The sequence below is a fragment of the Vipera berus genome (genome assembly GCF_964194415.1).
Source record: "Vipera berus genome assembly, chromosome: 16".
In the NCBI taxonomy this organism is placed as follows: Eukaryota; Metazoa; Chordata; class Lepidosauria; order Squamata; family Viperidae; genus Vipera; species Vipera berus.
In genome coordinates, this window is record NC_138219.1 from 10,263,584 (window position 1) to 10,287,579 (window position 23,996).

The 23,996-nt window shown below is 56.9% G+C and overlaps 5 protein-coding genes across 9 annotated transcripts; 3 read left to right on the forward strand and 2 right to left on the reverse strand.

Annotated features, from left to right (window-relative positions):
* Positions 1–231: 231 nt before the first annotated feature.
* HJV (hemojuvelin BMP co-receptor) lies at positions 232–4,806 on the reverse strand. 5 transcript variants are annotated; one of them, XM_081340632.1, is made up of 4 exons: positions 4,300–4,806; positions 3,515–3,619; positions 2,733–3,223; positions 232–2,411 (listed from the first exon to the last, which is right to left on the reverse strand). In XM_081340632.1, exons 3-4 carry the CDS (start codon positions 3,030–3,032, stop codon positions 1,746–1,748), a joined length of 966 nt encoding a protein of 321 aa, XP_081196758.1. In that variant the 5' UTR covers positions 3,033–3,223; positions 3,515–3,619; positions 4,300–4,806; the 3' UTR covers positions 232–1,745. The 5 variants fall into 5 exon arrangements, with proteins under 5 accessions (XP_081196758.1, XP_081196756.1, XP_081196757.1 ...); XM_081340630.1 differs by having other exon boundaries at positions 3,342–3,619; XM_081340631.1 differs by having other exon boundaries at positions 3,515–3,975.
* A 1,076-nt stretch (positions 4,807–5,882) lies between these two features.
* Positions 5,883–7,787, forward strand: LOC308675155 (heat shock 70 kDa protein 1-like; the record flags this gene model as incomplete). The annotated part of the gene is made up of 1 exon (XM_081340171.1): positions 5,883–7,787. One exon carries the CDS (start codon positions 5,883–5,885, stop codon positions 7,785–7,787), a length of 1,905 nt encoding a protein of 634 aa, XP_081196297.1.
* A 1,015-nt stretch (positions 7,788–8,802) lies between these two features.
* On the forward strand, positions 8,803–10,761 carry LOC308675156 (heat shock 70 kDa protein-like; the record flags this gene model as incomplete). Its single annotated transcript, XM_081340172.1, has 1 exon — positions 8,803–10,761. The coding sequence occupies one exon, from the start codon at positions 8,803–8,805 to the stop codon at positions 10,759–10,761; it is 1,959 nt and encodes a 652-aa protein (XP_081196298.1).
* Positions 10,762–11,515: 754 nt separating this feature from the next.
* Positions 11,516–12,846, forward strand: BOLA1 (bolA family member 1). Its single transcript, XM_081340762.1, has 2 exons — positions 11,516–12,046; positions 12,257–12,846. Exons 1-2 carry the CDS (start codon positions 11,848–11,850, stop codon positions 12,742–12,744), a joined length of 687 nt encoding a protein of 228 aa, XP_081196888.1. The 5' UTR covers positions 11,516–11,847; the 3' UTR covers positions 12,745–12,846.
* Positions 12,847–15,154: 2,308 nt separating this feature from the next.
* Positions 15,155–23,702, reverse strand: SV2A (synaptic vesicle glycoprotein 2A; the record flags this gene model as incomplete). Its single annotated transcript, XM_081340615.1, has 12 exons — positions 15,155–15,338; positions 15,685–15,844; positions 16,242–16,445; positions 16,923–17,056; positions 17,412–17,576; positions 18,282–18,370; positions 18,623–18,733; positions 18,916–19,005; positions 19,227–19,360; positions 19,826–19,977; positions 20,280–20,460; positions 23,117–23,702. 12 exons carry the CDS (start codon positions 23,700–23,702, stop codon positions 15,155–15,157), a joined length of 2,190 nt encoding a protein of 729 aa, XP_081196741.1.
* Positions 23,703–23,996: the final 294 nt, after the last annotated feature.

The following is a 23,996-nucleotide window of genomic DNA, read 5'->3' on the forward strand; positions in this document are numbered from 1 at the left end:
CGTATCCAGGGGCTGATTTCTAGGCAAGCCAGAGGGTTGCCACACATGGAGAAGGTGGCTGTCCAAACTCCTCACATGCTTCCCTGGGACTTCTTGGTTTGCAAATAGTCTAGATGTTTCTACAAGGATGATAGGAACAACCCAAAGCTTTTGCTTTAGCAAAATATTTTTTAAAAATGAAGGAAAAGCATTTATTTATTATAATTTTATTCCTCAGTTGCATTTGGATAACTATACCGATGCAAATATTCTGGGAAGAATGCATAGAAACCCTAGTAAGATGTTTTCTCTTTTCATAGAAGAACACACAGCCAAAGGCAACAGGAGGAAGGAGGGGAGAAGAACAGAATGGAAGAGGTACTTAATGCATATTTTCTTTAGACATATTAGCGACTCTGCCAAGGTTGTTTACTCAGGCGATCCTAGGTCGTGACTCTGCTTTCTCAGACCACAGTCAGATACAAACATCCATCTTCTGAAGGGACATCATTCTGTGCATAGTCCAGTTTCTACAGAACTAAAAATCAAGGCGAAGACATCCCATCTCACCATTTAATGCAGGAATTGCAGCTGATAGAAGACCGGATGTCGTGCCGGAGGAAACGGCAAGTCTCCTTGGCAGGGATGACCCTCCCTCCAGTGCATTTGATGGCATCCGCACTCACCCCAAAGGTTTGAAAACGGCTGCCTGGGAAGGAGCGAGCAAATGGCCTTCCTTCTCGCAATCTGGACCCAAAGCAGAGAGCAAAATCCCAGCACCAAATTTTTGTGTCGGGTGACCTCAAGCGGCAGCCGGAGGCACAGCTGCTCTTTCTGAAGAAGCCCCTTCCCAGGAGCCAGATGGGAGGTAGGGGGGACCTGCATGTTCGGGGGGGGGGGGCTGGGAACCCTGAAGTTCCCCAGCCTGTTCTCCCCAAGATTTCACTGAATCCATCCTTCCAGCCAGATGCAGCTTCTCAGTCAGATGCAGTCAGTTGCCACAAGGGGGCGCAACAGCCTGGCCCCCAACCAGGGACTGGGAGGGGGCAGGATCAATGTGACTCCCCCCCCCCCACACACACACACACCAGGCTTGGTCTTTGCAATTCTTGGGGAAGGCCGCTCCGTTATTTTGAGCTTCACCTGTTGAGAAGCAGCAAAGCTGCATGAGAAACAAATGACAGGGCCTGGCGGGGGGGGGGGGCGGGGGTATGTTTGTGTGTGTGTGTGTGGTTTCTGCAGAAATAGATGCTGAGCATGAGTGGCAGATTAACCGAGCTCTGCAGGTGAGGATGGAAAGGCCGCTCAGCAGGGGAAGCTGCCCAGGCCAGAGTGATGGTGGTGGGCCAGAGGCTGGCTAAGGGCAACTTGGTCTCCCTAACTGCATTCTCATGTGCAGGTAAAGGTCCCAGTTGAATTTCAGTCCTTTGTTCTCAAAGGGCACTTCTGCACTTCAGGCACCCTCCCCGCCAGGGGCCAAGAGCCCTGGTGACTGAAGGCAGCTTGAGCCTGGACACGTCGCTGCCTCCCACCCAGAGGGCCGGGGGGGGGGGAAGGAGCAGGCCCCTCTCTCTGCCTCCAGGGAAAAACATTTGCAGCATCAAGGCCTTCTCTTCAAAGTCTCCCACTTCATATATTAAGCACTTTTTAAAAAAAACAAACCACGGATATCACCAGCCGCCCAGCAGTCTCAGTTGCTGCAGCGGCTGGTTTGGGCTCTGCCACCCCCAGGGAGCCCCCCCCCCCCGGCCTTCGTATCTGGCGCCTCAGGAGGAAAACGCTCCAGATGCAGCCAATGCTGGCAGAATTCGGATCTCCCAGGCAAGCACCAGAATCAATGCCAGGGTGAGGCAGGGGAAGGGGCTAGCGGTGGCCTGGCGGGCAGCATCACGCTGGAAGAGGTGAAGCTTCTTGGCATCTGGATGGAAGAGCCTGGCATCCTCCAAGGCGCCTTGTGCCGCAAGGGTGAAGTTGCTGTCCCCCGAGGCCACCACATCGAAGACGCACGACTGGAAGTAGACGTCCTCCACCGGCAGCTTCTCCTTGCACAGCTGGTAGGCCTTCTCGGTAGTGACAGTGCCACGGCCGCAGCAGCCATGCTGCCGGGAGATGCGCTGGCTGGGAGGACAGCCGCCCACACACAGCTGCAGGTCCTGCTCCTCGGTGAAGGAGCTGGCCACCTCCTCAGCCACACGGATGGAGAAGGACAGTTGCTTCCCTGCCCGGCGTACCGCAATGATGGTGCCAATGTAGGCCGCCCGGATCTCCACATGCTGCCCGGGAGCCCGCTCAAGGATGCTGAGGCTGTCCCCGCCAGGCCGCTCCCCCCCGTTCACGGAGCCATCCACAAATGCCGCCGGGAGGTTGTCCGCCTCGGCTTGGTAGACTTTCTGATCAATGCACTCCTTCATGTTCTTGAAGATGATGGTGATCTGGAAAAAGGGGAAGGTCAGCAGCAGCAGGAGACGGCCCACAGCACCCCTTCCCTGGAGTCAGGAAGAGCCGCATTTGGCTGAGCAGAGGGAGGCTTCCCTCAACCCCTCCAGCTTGTCCCAAAGGCCCCGATCCCTGGACATCCATCTCCACCCTTGGGACTCCTGGATGTTACCCCGAGGGTCTCCCAATTCAGCTGCTTGAAGCCTTTTCAGACTGCAGGCCCAAGCCCCAAACTCTCTTGGGCAGTTCCCTCCAGCCTCCAGGTTCCCCCTTCTCCCACCCCACCCCTTCCAGAGCAGCAGCAGCCCCCAGGTCACCTTGCTCGTGGCTGTAGCGTTCGATCCTTTGGCCATGGGAGAGTTGGTGGCCTGGGCAAACAAGTAGTAGTTGTCAAGCAATGGCCACGAGCCCTCCACACGGCAGGTGTGGAATTCGTCCGTGAAGGTCCGGATGTGGGGGTCCCCGAAGGAAGCGCAGTGCTGATAGGCGGGTGGCCTGCTGCGCTTGTGGGCAAAGGCCTTTTCATAGTCACAGAAGTCTGGGGACCCAGCCCTGGGAGGAAGGGGGTGATGGGCTGCCGGGCTGGGCCCCTCCTTGGAGCAGTTGTGTTGGGCCATGAGGTCCTCAATGCCATGGACGGCCAGGTGGAAGGCTAGGTCTCCGCGGCAGGCGCGGGCTTTGTGGCGGGTGCAGCGGGCATAGGCGCGCAAGGCCAGGCAGTGGGCTGCCCTCCTGCCAGGACCCCTCAGGGGGAGGGTGGAGGCCACATACTCCGAGTTGCAGCGCAGGATCCTGCAGCGGGCTTGCACTGTGCGGAGCAAAGAGCAGCTGGGGTGAGTGAGTGCACAGGGCCAGGCACCCATGTGCCTCCTGCAATAAAGCCCCCCAGGAGTGGCAAAGACCCCACCCCTCCCGCCTTCTCTTACCGTATCTGCAGCACAGGAGGAGGAAGAGAGTCTTGAGGAGGAAGCCTGTGCCCGGGAGGTGTGGCAGCCTTGGCAAGCAAGGGGGTCCCCCACTCCAATCCATACGGCCTTGGAGGGAATCTGCTCGCCCACACCGGAAAAGACCCCGATTGCCAGGAAGGCCTTCCCCGCACCTGGTCCAGAACATCAGAGAGCAGCGGGAGGATCCCAGCCCTTCTCTGGACAGTGCCTCGGCCAGCCTCCTGCGCGGGCACCTTGCGTCTTCCTCAGAGCTCCGGCTATGGGCATTTTGTGGAAGGGAGAGAGAAGGACCTTTGGCAGTGGCTGCAGGCCCTGCAACCCGATCCGTCCTCCACAGGCAGCAACCGAGGCAGAGGCTGTAAATAGGCCTTGCTATTTCAGATCCCCTAAGAGGAATGGGGGGGGGTATTTTAGGCCAAACCCTCTTGCATATTTGCACATATGCGGATAGGTGTGTGCAGAATACACATGAGGAAGTGAATGCTCTCAGGAACTCCATTGTGCCCTTAAGCAGAGTTTTCTTCTGCTCTGGGTGTGCGTTTCCGGGCATCTGGGTCACGCGATGAAAGGAGGGGACCGCCCATCCTCAGGTAGATTGTCTCCCCCAAACTACCTTTGGGACAGTGAGAGACGAGGTTCGATTTGACTAGAAGACACCGATGGGATTTAAGCATTTGAAACAGAAACTACTTCAATGGAGAAGCTGGGGGGGGAACCTCTTCTTCCCTCGGTCACAGGGCTGACTGCAGGCAAGCAGAGCGCACAATCCTCTGATGCCCATTTTGTGTGTGACTGCAGCTCTCCTTCCTGCCACCGACCCACCCAGCCCCGGACCCAATCTCCCCATCAGCTCTCCCCAAGAAGGGATGAGATCTGGCCAGGAAAGGATTTGTCTGCTTCTGGGTCGCAAAATGGCCGGAGGCTGGAGTCTTCTTACCTAGTGGCGAACCTCGAGTTCTTCTTCTGAGCAGCGTGGAGTTTGGGGATCCCCCTTCAGGCCATCGTCACCCAGCACTTCCTCTCAAGGCGAAAGGATGTTTTGGAGAGGGTGGGCAGGACGCTCTGGAGGTCGCAGGCAGCCCAGAGTTCTTGGTTGGGCGTCAAATGACAGAGACCCTCCCCCAACCCTCGGTGGTCCTTTCCATTCACCAAAGATGTGGGGCAGGAGCTGGTTCACACCCCTGGCTAGAAAGTTTTTGCAGAACTTGTGAAAGCCGGCTGCAAACCCACATGACCCTCCACCCCCCTCACTTTTGAGAGGAGGGGGCTGCAACAGATAAATCAAGAGACAGGCGCACCTGTTCCTCTGTGGCTGGCGTCCCTGGGTGGGGGCAGCCCAAGCCCTGGGGGTGGGGGTGGGCGAGGAGAGAGCCGAAAAAAGACTGTGTCGATGGAGCCAGGCTGAGATTCGGGCACACGGCAGCCACCCGGTGTCTCTGGAGAACCGTCCCGGCCAGCTCCCGAGGGCTGAGCAGGTGGTGCACCGCCATGCATAGCCCGATCTTCTTCCGAAGAGGAACACTGAGTTTCCACTATGGGGCTGAGGCCTGTATTCAAAGGAGGAAATGGTCAGAACAAGGGTTTTTCCAACCTCAGGCACACACGCAAACGCACATGCAGCCTTGCACTGCCACGTAGCCTCTGTGGTCCCATCCGGAGGAGTTTGTTTCTCCCTCTCGGCTTGGAGGGGGTCTGCCCCAAATTCCAATGGCAAGGGCTGAGCCTCTGTAGAGGCCCCTCTCCCACTGAAGACGTCTCCATCAAGGCCACTCCTGGGAAACCGTTCCTTTTCCACCCCAGAGGTCACGACTGACACAGGAACTCCGTAGTCAGCATTACTGCAAAGCTGGAGCCTCCGGATTGTTGCTCAGCTTGAACGGCTTCCAGCGGGAGCACAGAACCAATGGCCTGAGCGGGCTCTTCACTGAGGACCGGCAGGGCCACTGAGTGTGCATCGAATGCCTGGGGAAATACCTTTCCTTCAGCCTTTGCTTTACAGGATTTGCCTCGTCCCCTGGCTGCCGATCCTCCCCATCCAGAGCGCTTTCTTTCCCCGGCCAAGCAACATAGGACAAAGGACTGGCTGCGAGGAGGACACTGGTATCCCCGTATCCAGTCCTAGGGCTTCCCCAGCACCTCTGCAGCTGATTCCTCTGGAAGCCAGAGCCTGAGATCAATGGGGCCTTGGATCCCACCCAGGAAGCAGGTGAGCCATAGAAGGAGATGGCTCAGGCTTAAGAAGTGCTGTCAGTTCAAACCCCATTGTGATGTCTGACAGTGAAGTCATCGCGTTGGTAGGAAAGGAAGGCTGGGCCCCTCAGATCAAGGACAGGCCCAAGTGCCCAGCTCTAGGCAAGGAAGATGATGCCGTGATCCCTGAGGAAAATCTAAGCCCTGGTCGTCCAGCTGCTTGGTCCTAGAAGAGGAAAAGGGGCAAAAGAAAAGGGGAGACACCTGCATCTCTCATGAGAACGGTCACCTCCTTCCACTCCTGAGTCGGTCACCCTCTGGGACATCACCATGCCTAAGCAAAATGACCTGGCTATTGGGATTGACCTTGGAACCACCTTCTCCTGCGTGGCCGTCTGTCAACATGACAAAGTAGAGATCATTGCCAATGACCAAGGGAAGCGGACCACACCCAGCTACGTGGCCTTCACCAACACAGAACACCTGATTGGAGACCCAGCCAAGAGCCAGGCTTCTCTCAACCCCCAGAACACGGTGTTTGATGCCAAGCGCCTGATTGGCCGCAAGTATGAGGATGCCGCTGTACAGGAGGACATGAAACACTGGCCATTTACTGTGGTGTGCCGTGAGGAGAAGCTAAAGGTCCAAGTCTCCCACAAAGGTAAACAACGGACCTTCTACCCGGAGGAGATCTCTGCCATGGTCCTGGCTAAGATGAAGCAAACAGCTGAGGCCTACCTGGGCTCCTCCATCTCCCAAGCCATTGTCACGGTGCCCGCCTACTTCAGCGATGCCCAGCGGCAGGCCACCATTGATGCTGGAGTCATTGCGGGCCTCCAGATCCTAAAGCTCCTGAATGAGCCCACAGCAGCTGCCATTGCCTATGGCCTGGATGCCAGGAATCAAGAGGCTGGCAGCCGAAACATCCTCATTTTTGACCTGGGTGGGGGCACCTTTGATGTTTCTATCCTTTCCATGGAAGACGGCATCTTTGAAGTCAAGGCCACCGCAGGTGATACCCACTTGGGCGGGGAGGACTTTGACAAGAGGTTGGTGGCCCACCTTGCAGAGGAGTTCAAGAAAAAGCACAGGAGAGACCTCCATCAGGACAAGAAGTCTCTGCAGAGGTTGAAGACGGCCGCCGAGCGGGCCAAATGCACCTTGAGTTCCTCCACTAGTGCCAGCATCTCTGTGGATTCCCTCTTCCAAGGGATTGACTTCCACACCACCCTCACCCGGGCACGGTTCGAGGACCTGTGCTCCGACCTGTTCCGAGCCACCCTGAAGCCCCTCGAGCGAGCCTTGAGAGACGCCAAGATGAGCAAAGGGGACATCGAGGACATTATTTTGGTTGGGGGCTCCACCCGCATCCCCAAGATCCAGAAGTTGCTGAAGGACTTCTTCAATGGCAAGGAGCTGAACAAAGGCATTAACCCTGATGAAGCTGTGGCCTATGGGGCAGCTATCCAGGCTGCCATCTTGACGGGCAACCGAACGCCCAAGATGCAGAATATGTTTCTTCTGGACGTCACCCCTTTGTCTCTGGGGATCAATACTCAAGGAGGTGTCATGGCAACCATCATAAAACGCAACTCACCTGTCCCAACAAAAGAGGTCATGGAGTTCACCACGACTGAGGATGACCAAGACACCATCTTGTTCATGGTGTATGAAGGAGAGCGGGCCCTGACCAAACACAACCACCTCTTGGGCATGTTCACCTTGAAAGGCATCCCCCCAGCCCCCTGTGGGGTCCCGGTCATTCTGGTCACCTTCTCCATTGACGAGAACAATATTCTGACCGTCTCAGCCAAGGATGTGGAAACAGGCAACACAGGCCACCTGACCATCTCGGACACACGCGGACGTCTGGGCAAGGAGGAAATAGAGACAATCGTGCAGACAGCAGAGGAATTCCGGGCAAACGACCTGAGCCTGCAGGAGAAGATTGAAGCCATGAACTCCTTGGAATCCTGCACCCTGGAGCTCAAGAGGGTGGCGGAAGAGCAGCTCCTGGACGGGAAGGCCAAACGGAGGATGTTGGAAATGTGCGACGGTGCTGCCTCTTGGCTAGAGGAGAACCCCCTGGCAGAGAAAGAAGAGTACCAGAAGCAGCAGAAGGACCTGGAGGAAGCCTGGGACTCAGTCTACACCCGTCTCAGCCCAGGCGAGCTGGCAGAAGAGCGGGCGGAAGGAGACGCTGAGGCCGCCGAGCCAAAGGAAGACATGGAGTGAATCGGCTGAGTGCCAGAGTACACTGTTCCACCCAAAGGGCACATTAAAACTATGGGTAAAAAATGAGTCCTTCTCTGATTACAACCATTTAGTTTCACTAATGGTTTTTAGGCCCCGACCAGCCCATGAGCAAGTCACATGGCCAGAGTCCAAATACAAGTTAAGGCTTAGCAGGACGACTAAAGAGAAGAGGCGTTAAGGGCAGACCAGGCCGGGATCATCTGAGTGGCCGTCAGCTCCAAGGTGGCTTCTCCCTCTTGTAACCTCTTTTGAGCACCACAAGGCGCATTCTCAAAAGTGCAGGAACACAAGAGCCACACAGCTCGGCCTGCTCGCCCCTTGTCTGGCTCTTGACACGGTCTAGAAGGCCATGGAGAAGTTAATGACTCAGAGGTGGTCCTTGGATGACAGCCACCAGAGCTCAAGGATGAAGCCCATCTGGACTTTCAAAAGTCTTACTTTATGTCAGAGAATCCTTATTTTCTCTAGATTTATTTGAACAGTGTTCACATTCTCCAGTTATGGGCTGGGTTCTCTATCCTGTTTAAGGCTTCTGTTGGTTTGTCCGGCTCTGAAACCCACCATAAAAGGGATCTAGATCAGGGACAAAAAATAAAACCAGACAGCCTGCCCAAAGGCAATCTGCACTTACCCAGGAGGCCCAGCACTGTCTGCTTCCCCAAACGTGGCTGGAAGCAGGAGGTCAAGATGCTGTCCCAAGAGAAAAGCCCCTCGCCCCATCTTCTCCAGGTGGAAACAGTGGTGGGCTCTGCAGCAGAATCTCCACTGGGACACAGAAGAGGAAAGGGCCTGCCGTCTGCTGGGGACGCCGAGCCTCCCAACAGGTCCCAGGGGCCCATTGTGACATGCACAGTGATGGGGGAGGGGTGTCTGTCCTCTGAAGAAAAGGCCAGAAGGAGAAGTGGGGGGCGCAGACCTAAGAGAGCTACCCCCTGGGATTGCCAATTTTCCATCTTTGGCAGAAGGCCAGGGCTGCTCAGGAAAAGAGCCACCTATGGGAGCTGACCTCAGCCATGCAGACGCGCCCGGGCCCACCTCCAGACCAGACACTCCCTCCACACTGAGACCAGACACGGCCAGAATTTGCCCCAAAGGTCCAGCCGTGGGAATTGACCTGGGCACCACAAAATCCTGCGTGGCAGTCTGCCAGAGGGGGAGGGTGGAGATCCTGGCCAATGACCACAACAGCCGCACCACTCCCAGCTGCGTGGCTTTCACCCACAGGGAGCGCCTAGTGGGGGAACCAGCAGAGCTCCAGGCCAGCCTCAACCCAGAAAACACCGTCTATAACGTGAAGCGGCTGATCGGCCGCAGGTACGACGACCCCTCAGTGCAGTCGGACCTGAAGAACAGGCCGAACCACCTGGTGGAGGCTGGCAATGGCAAGGCAAAGATCCGGGTGTCCTACCGAGGGGTGGAGAAGGAGTTGTACCCTGAGGAGATCTCCGCCATGGTGCTCTACAAGCTGAAGCAGGTAGCTGAGACTTCCTTAGGCCGCCCGGTCACCCAGGCCGTCATCACGGTCCCAGCGTACTTCAATGATGCTCAGCGCCAGGCCACTATTGATGCGGGGGCAATTGCAGGGCTCCGCGTCCTGAGTTTAGTCAGCGAACCCACTGCAGCTGCAGTGGCTTATGGGCTCAAGGAGACCCACCAACGCAAGGGGAAGAGAAACATCCTCATCTTTGATCTGGGTGGTGGCACCTTTGATGTCTCCATCCTCACCGCACAGGATGGCGTCTTTGAAGTTGTCGCTACAGCAGGGGATACCCACTTGGGGGGAGAGGATTTTGACCAAAGGCTGGCCAACCAGCTCGCCCAAGAGTTCAGGAACAAATTCCAGGAGGATCCCACCGAGAGCAGGAAGGCCATGCAGAGGCTGAAGGAGGCCTGCAAGAAGGCCAAGCAGAGCCTGAGTTCGAGCATGACAGCCACAGTCTCCATTGACTCGCTCTACAAGGGAATTGACTTCCACACCACGGTCACACGGGCCTGCTTTGAAGATTTGTGTGGTGACCTCTTTCAGGCAACCCTTGTTCAGGTGCAGCAGGTGCTGGAGGAAGCAGGGCTCAAGAAGAGCCAGGTGCACGAGATTGGCCTCGGGGGAGGCTCCACACACATCCCCATGATCCAGAGGCTCCTGTCCAAATTCTTTGATGGACAGCGGTTGTGCAAAAGCATCAGCCCCGAGGAGGTGGTGGCCCATGGGGCAGCCATCCAAGCCGCCATTCTGACAGGCCACCGATACCAAAACCTGCAGAACCTTCTCCTCCTGGACGTGACCCCTGTCTCCTTGGGGCTGGAGACGGTGGGAGGCGTGATGGATGTACTGGTCAAGCGCAACTCTCCCATTCCCACAAAAGAAAGCAGGAACTTCTCCACCACGGAGGACAACCAGGGGAGCCTCTTCCTGCAGATCTACGAAGGGGAGCGGATGCTGACCAAGCACAACCGTCTCCTGGGCACTATCACCCTGAGCGGCCTTCAACCAGCACCACGGGGTGTCCCAATTATTGTGGTCACCTTTCAGATTGACCACAACAACATCCTTACTGTTTCAGCCATGGAGAGAAACACGGGCAAGAAGGAAGAGCTCACCGTCATCGACACCCGGGCCCGGCTGGATCGGGAAGAGATGGAGAGGATCCTCCAGGAGGAGGAGGAGCATCGAGTGCAGGAGAAACTGCAGGAGGAGAAGCTGGAAGCCCTCAACGCCCTGGAGGCCAGCACCCTCCAGCTCAAGAGGACGGCGGCAGAGAAGTCCCTGGACGACCGGGCCAAGCGGAGGCTGCTGGAAATGTGTGAGGAGACAGCCGCGTGGATGGATGACAACCAGCTTGCGCCCAAGAAGGCCTATGAGGAGCGGAAGAAGGAGCTGGAGGACATCTGCAGTGCCATCCTCACTCACTTCAGCACCCGAGAAGGCCAGCTGGAAAAGCCGAAGGCATCCTAGCTCAAACCCTTGAAGAGCATATTAAAAGAACAGAAAGAGGGCATTCATTTTCTCCTCCTCAGGAGTCTTGGGAGACTGAGAGGCCCAGAGCGGGAGAGCGGCTTGCTCTGATGCCTTTGCTGGACGAGAAGCTGGGCCAACCGGAAGCACCCACCTTCTTTCCCCCACAATCCCCATGTACCCCCAACCACTGGGCCCCACTGACAGCAGAGGATCCAATAGGGCCAGGGGCCAAAGGGATTACACCTGGCCTGGGTGAGGGGGCAGCCAAAAGGGGGCAGGGGGTGGGCACAGCATATGGAGGCTGGAATGGAGGCCAAGCTGGGTGGGCTCCGAAAGGAGTTCCCACACCACGACTAGGACAAGTGAGGAGTCCAGCACCAGCTATGTGGAAAGAAAGGTCTTGATCTCTTTGCACAGAGCACCATCACACACACACACCCCAGCCAGTGAAGTGAAAAACAGACCACCTTGATAAAAGGAGCCCTGGAAATCCAGGCTGGGGGGGGGCAGGAGCAGGAAGGAATCACCCCTTTTCTCCTGCCGGACAAGCCGTTTGGTCCCACCAGCCTGGCCGAAAGCGGAAGAATGGCTCGCCCGCCACCTGGTGGGCAAATCCGGGCCCGCGCCGGCTCAGGATCCCTCGGTGCGGGAATCTGCTGCTCAGGACCAGGAGGCGCGCTGACAGCCGGGGTAGAAGGAAAATCTACCTGCCGCACACCTGGAGACTAGGGGCGGATGCTAGCTAGGCGCTTCCCGCTGGAGGAGGCTGCGCGGTGAGGTCATAATTGCCCCTTCGCGGAGACGCCGCGCGCTCAGGAAGAAAAGAGCGGCGGACCCGCGCTTCCGACACAGGTGAGACAAAGGGAAGGGAGAGACAGCCCTATAGCTGGCTGAGCATGATGGGAGATGTAGTTCGCGGCAGCCGGCCGCAAAGGCTACGCGGTGTGGGGTTCCCATTGACCCACTCTGGGCGGCCGCGAGAGGACCGGGGCCTCCGCGGCCAGAAACCTGCTTTTCCCCACCGCGCCCGGCAGCGACCGTTTGCAAAATCGCGTACGGCGCGCAAAGACTACGGCTCCCAGAATGCAACAGCGCGAAAAGACGAGAAGGGTCCTCGCGGCTGCCGGGAAGTGTAATGCCGCTGGCTTCCCTCGGGCTGGCAGGGTCTCGCTTTCCCGACAGCCGGGCCGGCGGCAACTGGGCGAGCTAAGGAAGGCGGTCGGCGCGCAGCCCAGGGAGGGGCGCGGTTTGGGGGGTCGATCTCGGAGGTCGGGCGCGGCAGGTGAGTCCTCGGGAGGCGCCGGGCCGGCGCAGAGCCCCCTTGCCCTTCCGAAGCCGGGGAGGGGGGGCTGCAAACCTTCGGTCCGCTCTCCGCTCGCGGTCCTTCCAGCCTCGGGCTGCCCACAGGGACGAGGGCCTCGATGCCCGCGCGCCCCGGGCGGTGGGGAACCCGGGCGCCGAGACTCCCCCCTCCCCGGCGTTTGTGTTACAGCTCTACCAGCCGGCTCTCCGATGCTCTCCTCCAGCCTGCTGGTGCTCGGCCGTGCCCTCCGCTGCCCAGCCTCCGCCGCCGGACGCGCGGCGCTGAGCGGGTCGGCCATGGAGAAGCCCGTGGAGTCGGGCATCCGGGCCAAGCTGCAGGCGGCCCTCGAGCCCCTCCACCTGGAGGTCATCAACGACAGCCACCTGCACGCCGTGCCGCGCGGCGCGGAGACCCACTTCCGGGTGGTGGTGGCCAGCCGGCGCTTCGAGGGCCTCTCGCTCATCCATCGGCACCGCCTGGTCAACGACCTTCTCCAGGAAGAGCTGGCCGGCCCCGTCCACTCGCTCTCCATCCAGGCCAAGACCCCGCAGCAGTGGGAGAAGGGCTCGCACGTCGGCCAGAGCCCCCGGTGCCTGGGAGGGGCCAAGCACGACCCGCCCGCGGCTGGCAAGTTGGGGAAGACGGGGCTCACGCAAGCCGGTGCGGGTGGGCCCTGACCTCCAGACCTCCTTCCGGTTTGAGCTGCCCAGAGCAGCCCTTGGTGCCCCTCCAGCTTGCTCCTCTGCCTGGTGTCTGCTGAAGTGTATTAAATGCCTTGGGCTTTCCTCCCTGTGTCTGCTCACTTTGGGGGGAAGGAAGATAGCTGGGGGGGTGGGGCAGATGAAGAAAAGAGGGCCGCAATTTCTTCCCCTCCCCTCGGCAAAGGATTCAGAGGAAAGAGCATTGGCTGAAATGACAGCAGGGTCAAATGTCCATTTGCTCCTGGCACTCGCCCTGGCGGACATGTTGGCTAAATGGCCTCCAGTGGAGATTGCAGCTCAAGCCAGGCTCCACCCCAGGACGCTGCCAGGTTGGCAGGGAGGCCATAGCGTGCGCTAAAAACAGCATCCCTCATCAGGTAGGAGGGGCTCAATCGACCCTTAGAGGGGCCCCCACTCGGCTGGCACTGGGAAACCCCCCCCAGATGACAGGAGAGCCCGAACCCCAGCCTTACTGCCTGCCGCTTGCCACCCCCCATCAGAGAGACCCTGCCTGCAGGGGGAGGCTCCCTTCCGGTCTCACACCCCTCACACACCCCCTCCCCCCAAACTGATTTGGCTTTCTTTAAAAAGGTCTTGCAGCTCCCACAAAAAAGGTGGCCTGTGGAATGGACGTTAATCTCAGGTTATTAAAAAGCACAGTTCAAGCAGGAAAAATCATTAAATTTTTCAAACTTTTATTTCCCTCCATTTTTTACATGGATTATTGTTAACTACAAGTTCATTATGGTGGTCTTGGGAACACGGCTCAATTCAGCCAAACATCCAGATTTCCTTTTCCTGCTGAACAATCTGTACACATTAGCCAAAGCATCTTTTTTTAAAAAATCACTGTTTCTCACAATGACATTTAAAATAACTCCTGTCTAATCATCATTCTTGGCTTTTCTGTTTATACAAAATGAAATGACCCAGAGACTACAGTTGAGATGGGTTGTTTTTTTTCCAGGTTTTTTTAAATTGTTCTTTACAAACATCTAAAAACTACACCACAGCACAAAGTGTTTGTCAGTTGGTTTTGCACACAGATAGAGCTACATATGGTTTGTGTCTTGGTTTTGTTCAGAAGCCCACCTGCACCAAAACGAGGGAGGGGAACTAAAGCCGGGGCAGGTCGAGGTCTGGAAGCAGCAGGGAGGATGCCATTTCACCCGCTAAGGTTTCTTCAGCGTGGGTGGGGGTGGGGGGCTGTCAGTTTCCTCACCCTGCAAGAAAATGTGGCTTTCTCCATCTGGAGAGATTCAAGGAAGAGGAAGACAAGACACCCAGCCATTCTTCCCAATAAAGGAGGAACCATCATCATTGCTACAGGGGCAAAAGGAAATGGGGCCGCCCCCCCAGTGGTCCCGCCATCAATTAGGGGAGAGAAGGGTTAGGGTGCAAGGAGGGGGGCTCCCTTTTTGGTACAAGATGGCAAAATATCAGAGGCCACATAAAAACTTGCTTCATTTGGTCCAAGATCTGCCTGTCGCTCTTTGCTCCGGCACCCAGCCGCTTATGTTGTGCTCTTTTGGGCTGTTCATGACAAATGCAATTAGGCATTTCTGGTTAACTCCTCACAAATTGCACTCGGATGCACAAAATCCAAGTTTCAATGTTCAGGGGGAAGAAAGAAGGAAGAGCTTCCTCCTTTCCTTCAGGAATTAAAACTGTTGTATTCGCCCTCCCCTCCCCCTCCCCACTGGGTTGACTCACCCACAGCCAGGAATGGCCAAGGCCCAAGGGGGTCCTAGATAAGCCCCGAGGGAGGGGCCACCCCTTCAAAAGCACCATTGCAAACAGTTGCAAGTTAAAGAACTCCTTATAAAATCTTTTCCAAAGACAATTGTGCTATGGGGGGCTCATGCCCACCAGGTTTGAGGAAAGCGAGGTTACACCTCCAATTCAAATGCCAGCAGAGCCCCAATCTGTCTGCTTGTGTGCTTGTACTATGTGGATCCCTGCTTCTAGCTCTCACTGCTAGCTAGCTATGGCTGCTGGGAGTTGTAGTCTTAGTTTACTGGACAAATAGAAGACATATTCACATATTCACAGACTTGCGGAAACCATGATCTAGAAGCAGGAAAATAGATTGCAGAATACAAGATTTGGGGTTATGTTTGCTAATGCCTAACTTGTAAATGCCACCCATCTCCCACGGCTTGGCCTGCCCTCCTCCGGCTTCTCTGGCCTCCCCACCTTCATGTCCACCTCAGCACCGTGGGAGAAAGGAGCGTGAGGAGAACTCAAAGAACAAGTGAGCTTGCAGAAGAAAACCCAAGCGAAGACAGATTTCCCATTGAAATGGTACAACAAGACAGTCACAGTGTCTACAACGCTAAATCTCCCCCAGGCAGGAGCGGGGGCAGAAGAGCCGGGGGGCTCACTCTCATTGCAGCACCTGCCCCCTGGTCTCCGGCAGCTTCAGGGCCAGAGAGCTGCCCACGGCCAGGGCCACTGATGCCAGTAAAATGGGCACGGCTTTTGTGATGCCCACAAACGACGTGAAGATGCTGATGCCCAAAACCGCCGCCAGCTTGCAGAGAGCATTGAGGAACCCAAACGCGGTGGTCCTGGAAGCAGTGAGGGGGAGGCCATGAGGAGAAGGAGGAGGAGGAAGGGACAGTGGGAAGCTTTTGTGGGTGCAGAGCTCTGACCGAGTCCCCCCATCCCTTCTGGTTTCAGTGGCTGGGCGGGATCACCATCCATTCAAGAGCGAGGCCACCAGGAGCCCATCAGGGGCAGAAGCACAGAAGATGCCCGAAGGAGCCGGCTCCCCAAACAGGCTCACGGGGGCAGTTATTTTCACCAAGACAACCCTTGTGTACACACACACACACACACACTGTGTAGGCGAGACCCATTGCCCAGCTATCCCGTTGCTCCCCCCACCTGGAAGGCAAGTCGGGAGAGTCTCACCTTCTGTCCGAAGGGTACAGCTCCACCGTGAGGACGTCCAGGGCGTTCCAGGAGGCAATGCTGACCCCGCCAAACAAGCAGAGGAGGGCAATCATGGCTGACTCACTTTTGCCGAAGGACAAAAAGAAGCAGCTGATGCAAGACATGACACTCGAGCCGGCTGCGTTGGTCGGAGGAGCAGCGAAGGAGGAAGACAAGCATTAGCTCACCGTGGTCCGTTTCTAGACCTCATTGTGAAAAACGGGCAGGCTCAGAAACCTTTTTGCCTCCACTATGAAGTCCTGCCCAGACCAGGAATCCCCGTGGCTGGTTTCAAAGCCTCTGATCCAGACAGATCCCACCAGGGCATCGGGCATCCAGAGTCAGAGCAATGCAGAGCTCAGAAGGGGTCCAGCGCCACACCAGATCCTAAACCGGCCCCTTGACAGCCAGTCCCAGGGCTGAAAAGGGGCCACCCACGTCTCTCGGGCGGCTTCCACTCCCCGTCTCCCAGGACGACCTGCTGAGATGGGGGGCTGATCCCTGCCAAGCACTTGCCAAAAGGGGGGCCCCCTCACCCAACATGCGAAGACGCCCGATCTTGTCCATCAGGAGCGCAGAGACGATGTTGCCCGGCAGCACTGCCAGGGTGCCCAGGAAGCTGACAAAGTAGATCATGTAAGCATTGTTGTCGTCACTGAAATCCAGCTGGCAGCCTTCTTTGTAGTGCAGGAAGGTGCTGTTGACGATCCGGCTGTCGATGAACTTGTATTCAAAGAGGTCTGGGGGCGAGAGGCAGGGCTTAGGCCCATTCCCTAAAGAAACCAGGCAGATCCCCCCATAGGGGCCGGGTCCCAACCCTTAAGCCCCCCCTCCCCTCCGTCTGCTCAAGCCAGGAGCCCACCCAGGAACCGTCTGGTTATGGCTGCTGTCTCAGGACAGCCCTTTTTCTGAATGGCCTGTTGCAGGCTCCTCGGTGCTAACCGCTCCCCCCACCCGACTGGGCCTGCCTGCCGGTGTCTTCCAAGGCCGAGAGCTGCTTTGGAGCCTCCTTTTTCTGTCTTCAGTTGGTCTGAAGTCAGGAACTGCAAAGGCTGTGACTTCTTCACGGGGGACGTGAGGTGGGCTCAGCAGCAGGCAAGCGCTCAGAGGTCTTTGAGAAAGCCCAGCTGAGGCGGGAGGGATGACGGAGACTCCCCAAGGACACCCACCCACCCAGAGGTGCCCGGGAGCAGCTCCGGCCGCCTCAGACATGTTACCTGTGTTGTAGAAGACAGTGGCCAGAAAAGTGCAGTTCCTGAAGAAAGTATTGCTCGATGTGACGTCCTCAAAGTAGCACTCTTCAAACAAAGAGTCGATGAAGGTGACTGACTTCATCTTGAGGCCAATAAACCTGTCCAGGGGGAGAGAGAGGAGGTTGAAGGTCCACTGCTTAATTCATGCAGGCTGCTGAGCCCTCTAAGGTGGCTCCTTCAGACTCGGCATGACGCGGCTCTCTGCCTACAGTGGGTTGCAGGCCATGCTCGGCCAGGCTACAAAAATCCACCTGAAAAGTATCTCTGCTTTGGGAGACTTTGCAGTGTGGGGTGTTGAGATAGCCCAGCCCTTTCCTTGTCATGAAAAAAACCCAGAAGGGGACAGCCCAGAGACGACGCTGCTCAAGGAAGCATCTCATCTCTGCCCCAACTGAAGCCCCACTGGGCTCGTCACAGGGCCAGCCTCTGAAGCAGAGCCGGGTTGACACCTACTTGTCATTGAAGTATTCCCCCTGGCGATGGACCTGGTTCTCCAGGGTGAAGTTGAAGGTGATGTGTCTGAACGTCTCGTTCTTAAAGACCTTTGTGCGGGAGGCGTATTCCACATTCTGGAGGTGTTTAATCATGTCTGGGAACCAGACGGTCAGACCGTAGTAGCTGCCCAATGGCCAAGGCAGGTGGAGGAAGAGGGGAGAGAAAGAACCAGAAAGGTTTGGAGGACCTTCAACTAGAGAGAAGGGCTGGTTTTCCAGAACACCCTTCTTCCCAACTTGATGACACCTGGGGCGTTGGGGCACCGACTCCCAGAATTCCTCACTGGGCAAGGACCCTGGTGGGGCAAGGAGGCCGTGGGTCCAAGCAGCCTCCCTAAGTCCAGCTGCCCAGCCCACAGCTCCTCCTGTCAGGGTGCTGGTCCTTCCAACTCCAACTGAGGGAAATGCTGGGACCCTCGGCTACAACGTGGCTGTGGCTTGTACTGTCTTTGGTGGCGTTGCTCGTGGGCAGGAGCGATGCGAGGTTTGCTCTTTGTTACTTAAAGGCTCAACGTTATTCCTCTTTGCATCCCCGCATAGACCAGGGGCTCGATCCTCATGGCTCCATGAATGTCAATTCAACATTTCATTATAGGAGCCCTGGGCTCTTCTCTGCCAATCATCTCGGGGGGCTTGTGATGGAAGAGGAAATAACCCAGGGATTTTAGGCCAGGGGAAATGGGGGGGCTTTTCCATTGTCAGCCCAGCCCAGAGGGGTTTGGGCTCCTCTTGTTTTTCAGAGAAGGGACCAATGCACATCCCTCCCTCCCTCCCGGGAGATCTGTGGATCCAGCACCAGGTCGCTTGGCTCTCCCCCAGCATGGCTCACCTGAAGGACATGGTGAACCAAACTGCCATCATCATCAACGTGACCCGACGATACTCGGGAGCAAAGCACTGGTGAAAATTTGCCCAGACCTGTGGAAGCGGAGGGGAGGCGCTTGGAGCTTCCCAGGTCTGGGACGCAGCAAGGGGCACAAGGGACTTGGGCGGCTTCTCCCGCGCATCCTTTGGGAGGTGGTCCCTGGCCCAAAAGCCTTTTGGGGAGGCCGCGGTTGAATTGCAGCCTCCCCCGGCTGGTGTGGTTGCCCAGCACGGCTCCCATGAAGGGAACCCAGCAGTCCAAGAAACCCTGCCCCCAGCCCCCACCCCCCACCCTGGACAACTGACCTGCTGAGAAAGATTCAGGAAGCGGACCATCCAGCGCCGGTACCAGGTCCCTGTGTCCGACTGGATCTCGACCAATTCGTCCTCCTGTTTGATTGTCTTGATGTGAGTCACCTGCCAATGGAACGTGCAAGGAGCAGTGAGGGTCCTCAGCCTTCCCAGCTTGAAAGTCATGCAGAGCCCCCCCCCCAGCCAAGAGGGTAACAGGGAGGGTCCCTGCTAACAGATGCAAAGAGACCTGGTGGTGGGCGGGTCGCCAGGAAGAGGGGGATGGGGAGAAGGAGGAAAGGTCCTACCGAGAAGACCCGTTCAGGGTGGCCTTTTGCCCTCATGTTGGTGTCATGGACCTGCTTCAGAACCATCCAGGCCTCGTCATGCTTGCCGTTCTAGAAAGAGAGAAACAGGGAGGTGTCCACCCACTTGCTCCCTGAGGGTCTTCCTCTGCCCCTCACCCCTCGGAGGCTCAGCTCTTGGGCCCTTCCCGCATCAGCTGCTGGGGGACAGGCAACGGGGAAGCAGAGTTGGCCCAACACCGGCCTAGGGCTCGCTCTGTGGGCATCTAGCAGCCCTCTCCGTCCCTTGAAAGGGGGCACTGGGGTCTTCTTACCTCCAGGAAGAAGCGGGGGCTTTCCGGCATGCTGGTAAGTGCTCCGATGGCAAAAACCGACGGAAAGGCGCAGACCAAGACAAAGACGCGCCAGCTGTGGAACTGGTAGGCAGATCCCATTTGGAAGCTCCACCCTGTGTGACGGGGGGAGGTTGTGTGTGTGTGTGATGGAGAAGAGGGCTTTACAAAAGGGGAATGTCTTCTTCACTGCCTATGAAAACTCTCTTCCCCCCCCCAAGCCTCTAGGTCCAGCCTATTGGGAGAAGAATGGCTGAACCCTGGCTCTCCTCCCGAGCTTCCAAGCCCCATGAGGGCACACATGGCAGACCCCTATGGATTGGGAAGGAGGGACAAACCCTCCTGCTTGCTGGGTCGGAGGCTGCCCGACTTGGGAGGACAAATGGGTCAACGTGTATAAAAGAGGGCCAATTTCCGTGGGCCCAAGAGGAAATCCCACTGCCTTGCTGCAGGGCTGGAAAGCCAGCCAGCCAGCCAGCCAGGGGCCTGCAGCTGATCTGGAAAGGGCTCAGCCCCACGTGGGTCTCCTTCGGCCTGTGGACGTCCTGATCCTTCCTTTCCCCCTGCCCTCTGGGACTCACCATAATGGGGGATGATGGCCCAGGCCATGGCGGAGGCGTAGATGCCGCCGATCATCCAGAACATGCAGAGCCAGCTGAGGTGCTCACCACGCTTCTCCTGGGCCAGGAACTCCGAGTAGTAGGAGAAAACGATGGGGATGGACCCCCCAATGCTGGGGGGGGGAGAGAGAGCAATTTCAGAAGACGGACGGGGAGACCCCGCCACCCTCCTGGCCAAAACAACTCGGGCAGCCCCGTCCCTTTCTCAGAGCCCCTGCGCTGGGGCCAATGGAGATGCCTTCCAGTTGCATCTCGCTGTCTTTGCAAACCTTAGCCGGCCCTGCCTGATCTCGGACACACTGCTCTGTTCTGCTGGGGGAGGAGGTGGATGCCCACTGCACCCTCGCCCTGGAAGGCCTCAGGGTGGGAGAACAGGCAGGCTGTCCCCAGACTAAAGCCCCCGGGGTCCCCTTACCCCACACCAGAGAGCAGCCGGCAGAAGAGGAAAGTGCCGTAGCCCTGCACGAAGGAGGAGAAGAAGGCAAAGACGCTGTTGACCGAGAGTGATATCAGCAGGCATTGCCTGCGCCCCAGCCGGTCTGCCAGGCCGCCCCACAGGAAGGCACCCACCATCATTCCCAGGTAGACGATCAGGCCTGGAGGAGAGAGACAGGAGGAGGAGTTATAGCAGAGCAGCCAGGTTCTAGAGGGCGCTTGGCAACCCTCTGTTTATTCTTGGGGAAAGGACTGGCAGTCAGATAGAGCCTGGCGCTATTGGGGGACGGAGGGGCTTGCATTAACACCAACCCAGCTGGTGACCCAGGCTGAGGGCCAGGAGGGGAAGGTGCCCCGTGGCTTCCAAAGCAAGCTCAGTGGGTGGGGACTCTTTCCACCTGCTGGTGGTCCAGAATTAACCTCTCCAACACCAGCCAATTGTGCCTCCTGCCCGACACCCGGCTGGCCTGGCCTGGGCTCTGAGAGCCAGGAGGCTTCTGGCAGCATCTCCATTGCTGTGAGGCAAGAGGGGGCTGTGGAGATTTCCAATGGCTCCGTCTCACCCTTGGGGTGGATCTGTACGCTGCTCCCTGCTGGAGAGGCACCCCTGCTCCTCCGTGGCTTCACCTGCACTTTTCTGGGAGGAACTTGACTTGGCGGGGGGGGGAGAGGGTTTCTGGCTTTTATATTATTATATTTATATTATATTTATTAAATTTTTATACCGCCCTTCTCCCGAAGGACTCAAGGCGGTGTACAGGGCAATAAATAAATACGAAGTACAAAAATTAAAAAAACAATTAAATATTATGCCCGATATAAACAGTAATTAAAACCATGTTAAAAACCCAGCCGTTAACCCATCAAACCAGGCCGGATTGCTCAAATAAATAAGAGCAAAAATTAGAGCTGTCAGACAGCTGACCAAAGGGCCCCAGGCTTGAACCAGTGTTGGAGTGACCAAGAGCTAGGAGACACCCCCCCCCCATGAGCTCCTTGATGGGCTATTTGCATGTTCACTGGAGGCACCAGCCATCAAGGAGCCCCCATGTGGTCCCGGACAGGCCTTGCTCTGCTTACTGGGCCAATGCGCCCTCTGGGCAGCCTCTCCCACCCTTTGCTGAGGCCTCAGTGCCCATCTTCTCCAACCACCCTGGCTGTTGGAGAGTCCCGGCCAAGGCCTTCAGAAAGCAGCCTCATCAGTGGCAAAACGTAGGAGACCCACAGCAGTGGAAAAGGGCCTGGCACACCTGCAAGGCCCAAACTAGAAGGAAGTGGAGCTTTCGCTGCCCCATTCCTGCCCGGACTTTCCCCACCAGAAATGGGGAGGCAGGCTGGCTTTGCCGCACTGCAGTGGTGTCGCATGGAAAGCTGGCCCTGCTATTCCCTCAAAAGCTCCCCCTCCCCCGATTTCTCTCTCTCTCTCTCTCTCTCTCTCTCTCTCTCTCTCACACACACACACACACACACACACACACACACACACCAGGCTTCCTCCACCCAGGCACCGCTCTTCCTTTCTGGGGAATTTAATTCTGCTGTGCTCTCTCTCCTCCTGCCCGCCCCCGCTGGCCTCCTTGCAGCGCCCCAAAGCAGCAAGGAGATAAGCTGGGGAGGGGGCTGGTCTCTCTGCAACGAGCCGCTAAGATGGAGAAGGGGAAGATGAGTCAGCCAGCAGCAGCAGCAGCAGCCGCGTCCCCGACTGAGTCACAGAGCGGCCAGGGAGCTGCTGTTCCTGCAGCAGCCAAGGGGCTTCCGCTCCTTTCAGGAGATGATATCTCCCCCCCCCCCCCCGTACTTTCACTGCCTGGGGGAGAGTTGCTGCCTTTCTTTAGTGTGTTCTTTGTTAAAATGGACACAGAATCCTCTCTTTGGCCCACAGATTACCTCAACAGAGAGATGGCCGGAAATGTACAATGCTAAGCAGAGCAGAACCTGCTGGATCAGGCCAAGGGTGCCACCGGCCCAGAGCACCGGTGGGAGCTCAGCCAGCTGGATGGCTGGACCCTGATCACCTTGATCTTGGCCTGTGTGCAGAGAGCAGTCATTTCCTCCATGAATATATTCAACTTTTTCTCCCCCCAAAACCATCTGGTGGCCCTAATGGCATGGTTTAGTAAAATTAAGGAATCCCTAAATGCCAAGAGCTAGTATTTCAGGAAAAAATGAAAACTTACAGCATTGTCCTCCCTGCTCTGTTACTTTTTCATGGGCATGGAATTTGTCTGCTTGCATCCAACGCAGAGCAGTCATACAATCCCAAAGTCCAAAGCAGTGCAAACCCAGCAGCTCAGTTTCTATAGAATCTCAGCTCTCTCCCGAGACGCCTGCGCACCACGTGGTCAAACCCTTAACTGTGCTCCCAATCTGTCTGATCCCATAAAGACTGTACCGGTGGCAAGAGAGCACTATGCAATATTAAAGTTTGCTACAAGTACTTTCTGTTGCCGAAAAATCAGCAGTACCAACTCCACAACTCATTCCACGTGAACTGGTGTGACTTCCTTCAGGGCTGCAAATTTCTTGCTAAAATTATTATGCCTCTTTTCTAAGCTGGATTTTTTTGTTGTTGTTTTTTAAAAACCTATTTCATCTCAACTACCAGAAAGCCTCTTTTTTTTTACAATCCTCTGTGAAGCTCTAGGACTCCAAGAGGGGGTTGGGAAAGTTACTGTCTTCTGAAACTTTAAACTTTAAAAAAAACCTGGATCTCCAACCACAAACACATTATCGGGCCAGCCCCGCCCCCCCTCCCAAGGTCATGCCTCCTTTGCCAGATTACCCCAAGAGGAAAATCAGGCCTCCCTGGGGACTCACCCAGCATGCCTTTATTGGAGTCTGACAAGCACATGTCCTTCTCAGCGCTAGGGAGGACAAAGCCGACCACAAAAATCTCCACTCCATCAGCCATGAGGGCCAGTCCAAGCACAAAGTAGAGCGTCCACTGGAATCTCCCGTGTCCGCACTCTTGCAGAATCAGCTCATACTGCTGGGAAAGCTCCTCCTTCTCCTTCTTCTTCTCTCCTTCCAGGTCATCGAAGTCTCTGAACTCGCTGGCTGCCTCCGGGCTGGCCGTCAGCCGGTCTCCACCCTTCAGGGAATCGTTCCGGGGGATCCCCTGGTACTCCCCCTCATAGACCTCGTCGTCTTCATCGTGGCCTTCCGTGGCGTCACTGGAGGCCCCTTCCTCTTCGGCCGAGGGCTCCCCACGGTAGTATCCATCTTGGGGCTGATAGTCATCATCGTCCTCTTCCTCAAAGCGAGCGTAGGCGCGCTTGGTGTACTCGTCTTGCACGCGGTCCACCCCCTTGCCCACCTTCTTGGCCGCCTGCTTCTTCACCTCCTTGGCGATGTCCTTTGCGCCACGGATGAAGGCGGTCCGGTCTCTAAAGCCTTCGTCCATGGTTCCCACCAGCCCTTTGGGCCTGGAGATGAGAGGAGAAGGAAGGCGTGGGTGGCTGGGCGGGAGGCACCGTATTCAGCACCCACCGACAAGGCAGGCAGCTCCTCCTTTTGGCAGACACTCCCCCTTCAAGGACCAGCTCTTCGAGGGGGGCAACCCATGTGCCTGAGCCCTGGCTTCTGCTCTGGAGGAGGCGGCGGTGCCTGCCAAGGGGAGCAATGCAGCCCTGCAAAGGAAGGAGACATACGGTCAGGTAGAAGCCCAGCCATCAAAGGGCAGCTCAGCTGACCCAAC

Coding starts and splice junctions, on each gene's coding strand:
- HJV (XM_081340628.1), bottom strand. CDS start 3,912: ATGCCCGGAAACGCACACCCAGAGCAGAAGAAAACTCTGCTTAAGGGC. Junction 3,224..3,341: donor CCTCCTGTGCTGCAGATACG/GTAAGAGAAGGC, acceptor TGCTCCGCACAG/TGCAAGCCCGCTGCAGGATC. Junction 2,412..2,732: donor ACGCTACAGCCACGAGCAAG/GTGACCTGGGGG, acceptor CCCTTTTTCCAG/ATCACCATCATCTTCAAGAA.
- BOLA1 (XM_081340762.1), top strand. CDS start 11,848: ATGCAACAGCGCGAAAAGACGAGAAGGGTCCTCGCGGCTGCCGGGAAG. Junction 12,047..12,256: donor TCGGAGGTCGGGCGCGGCAG/GTGAGTCCTCGG, acceptor TTTGTGTTACAG/CTCTACCAGCCGGCTCTCCG.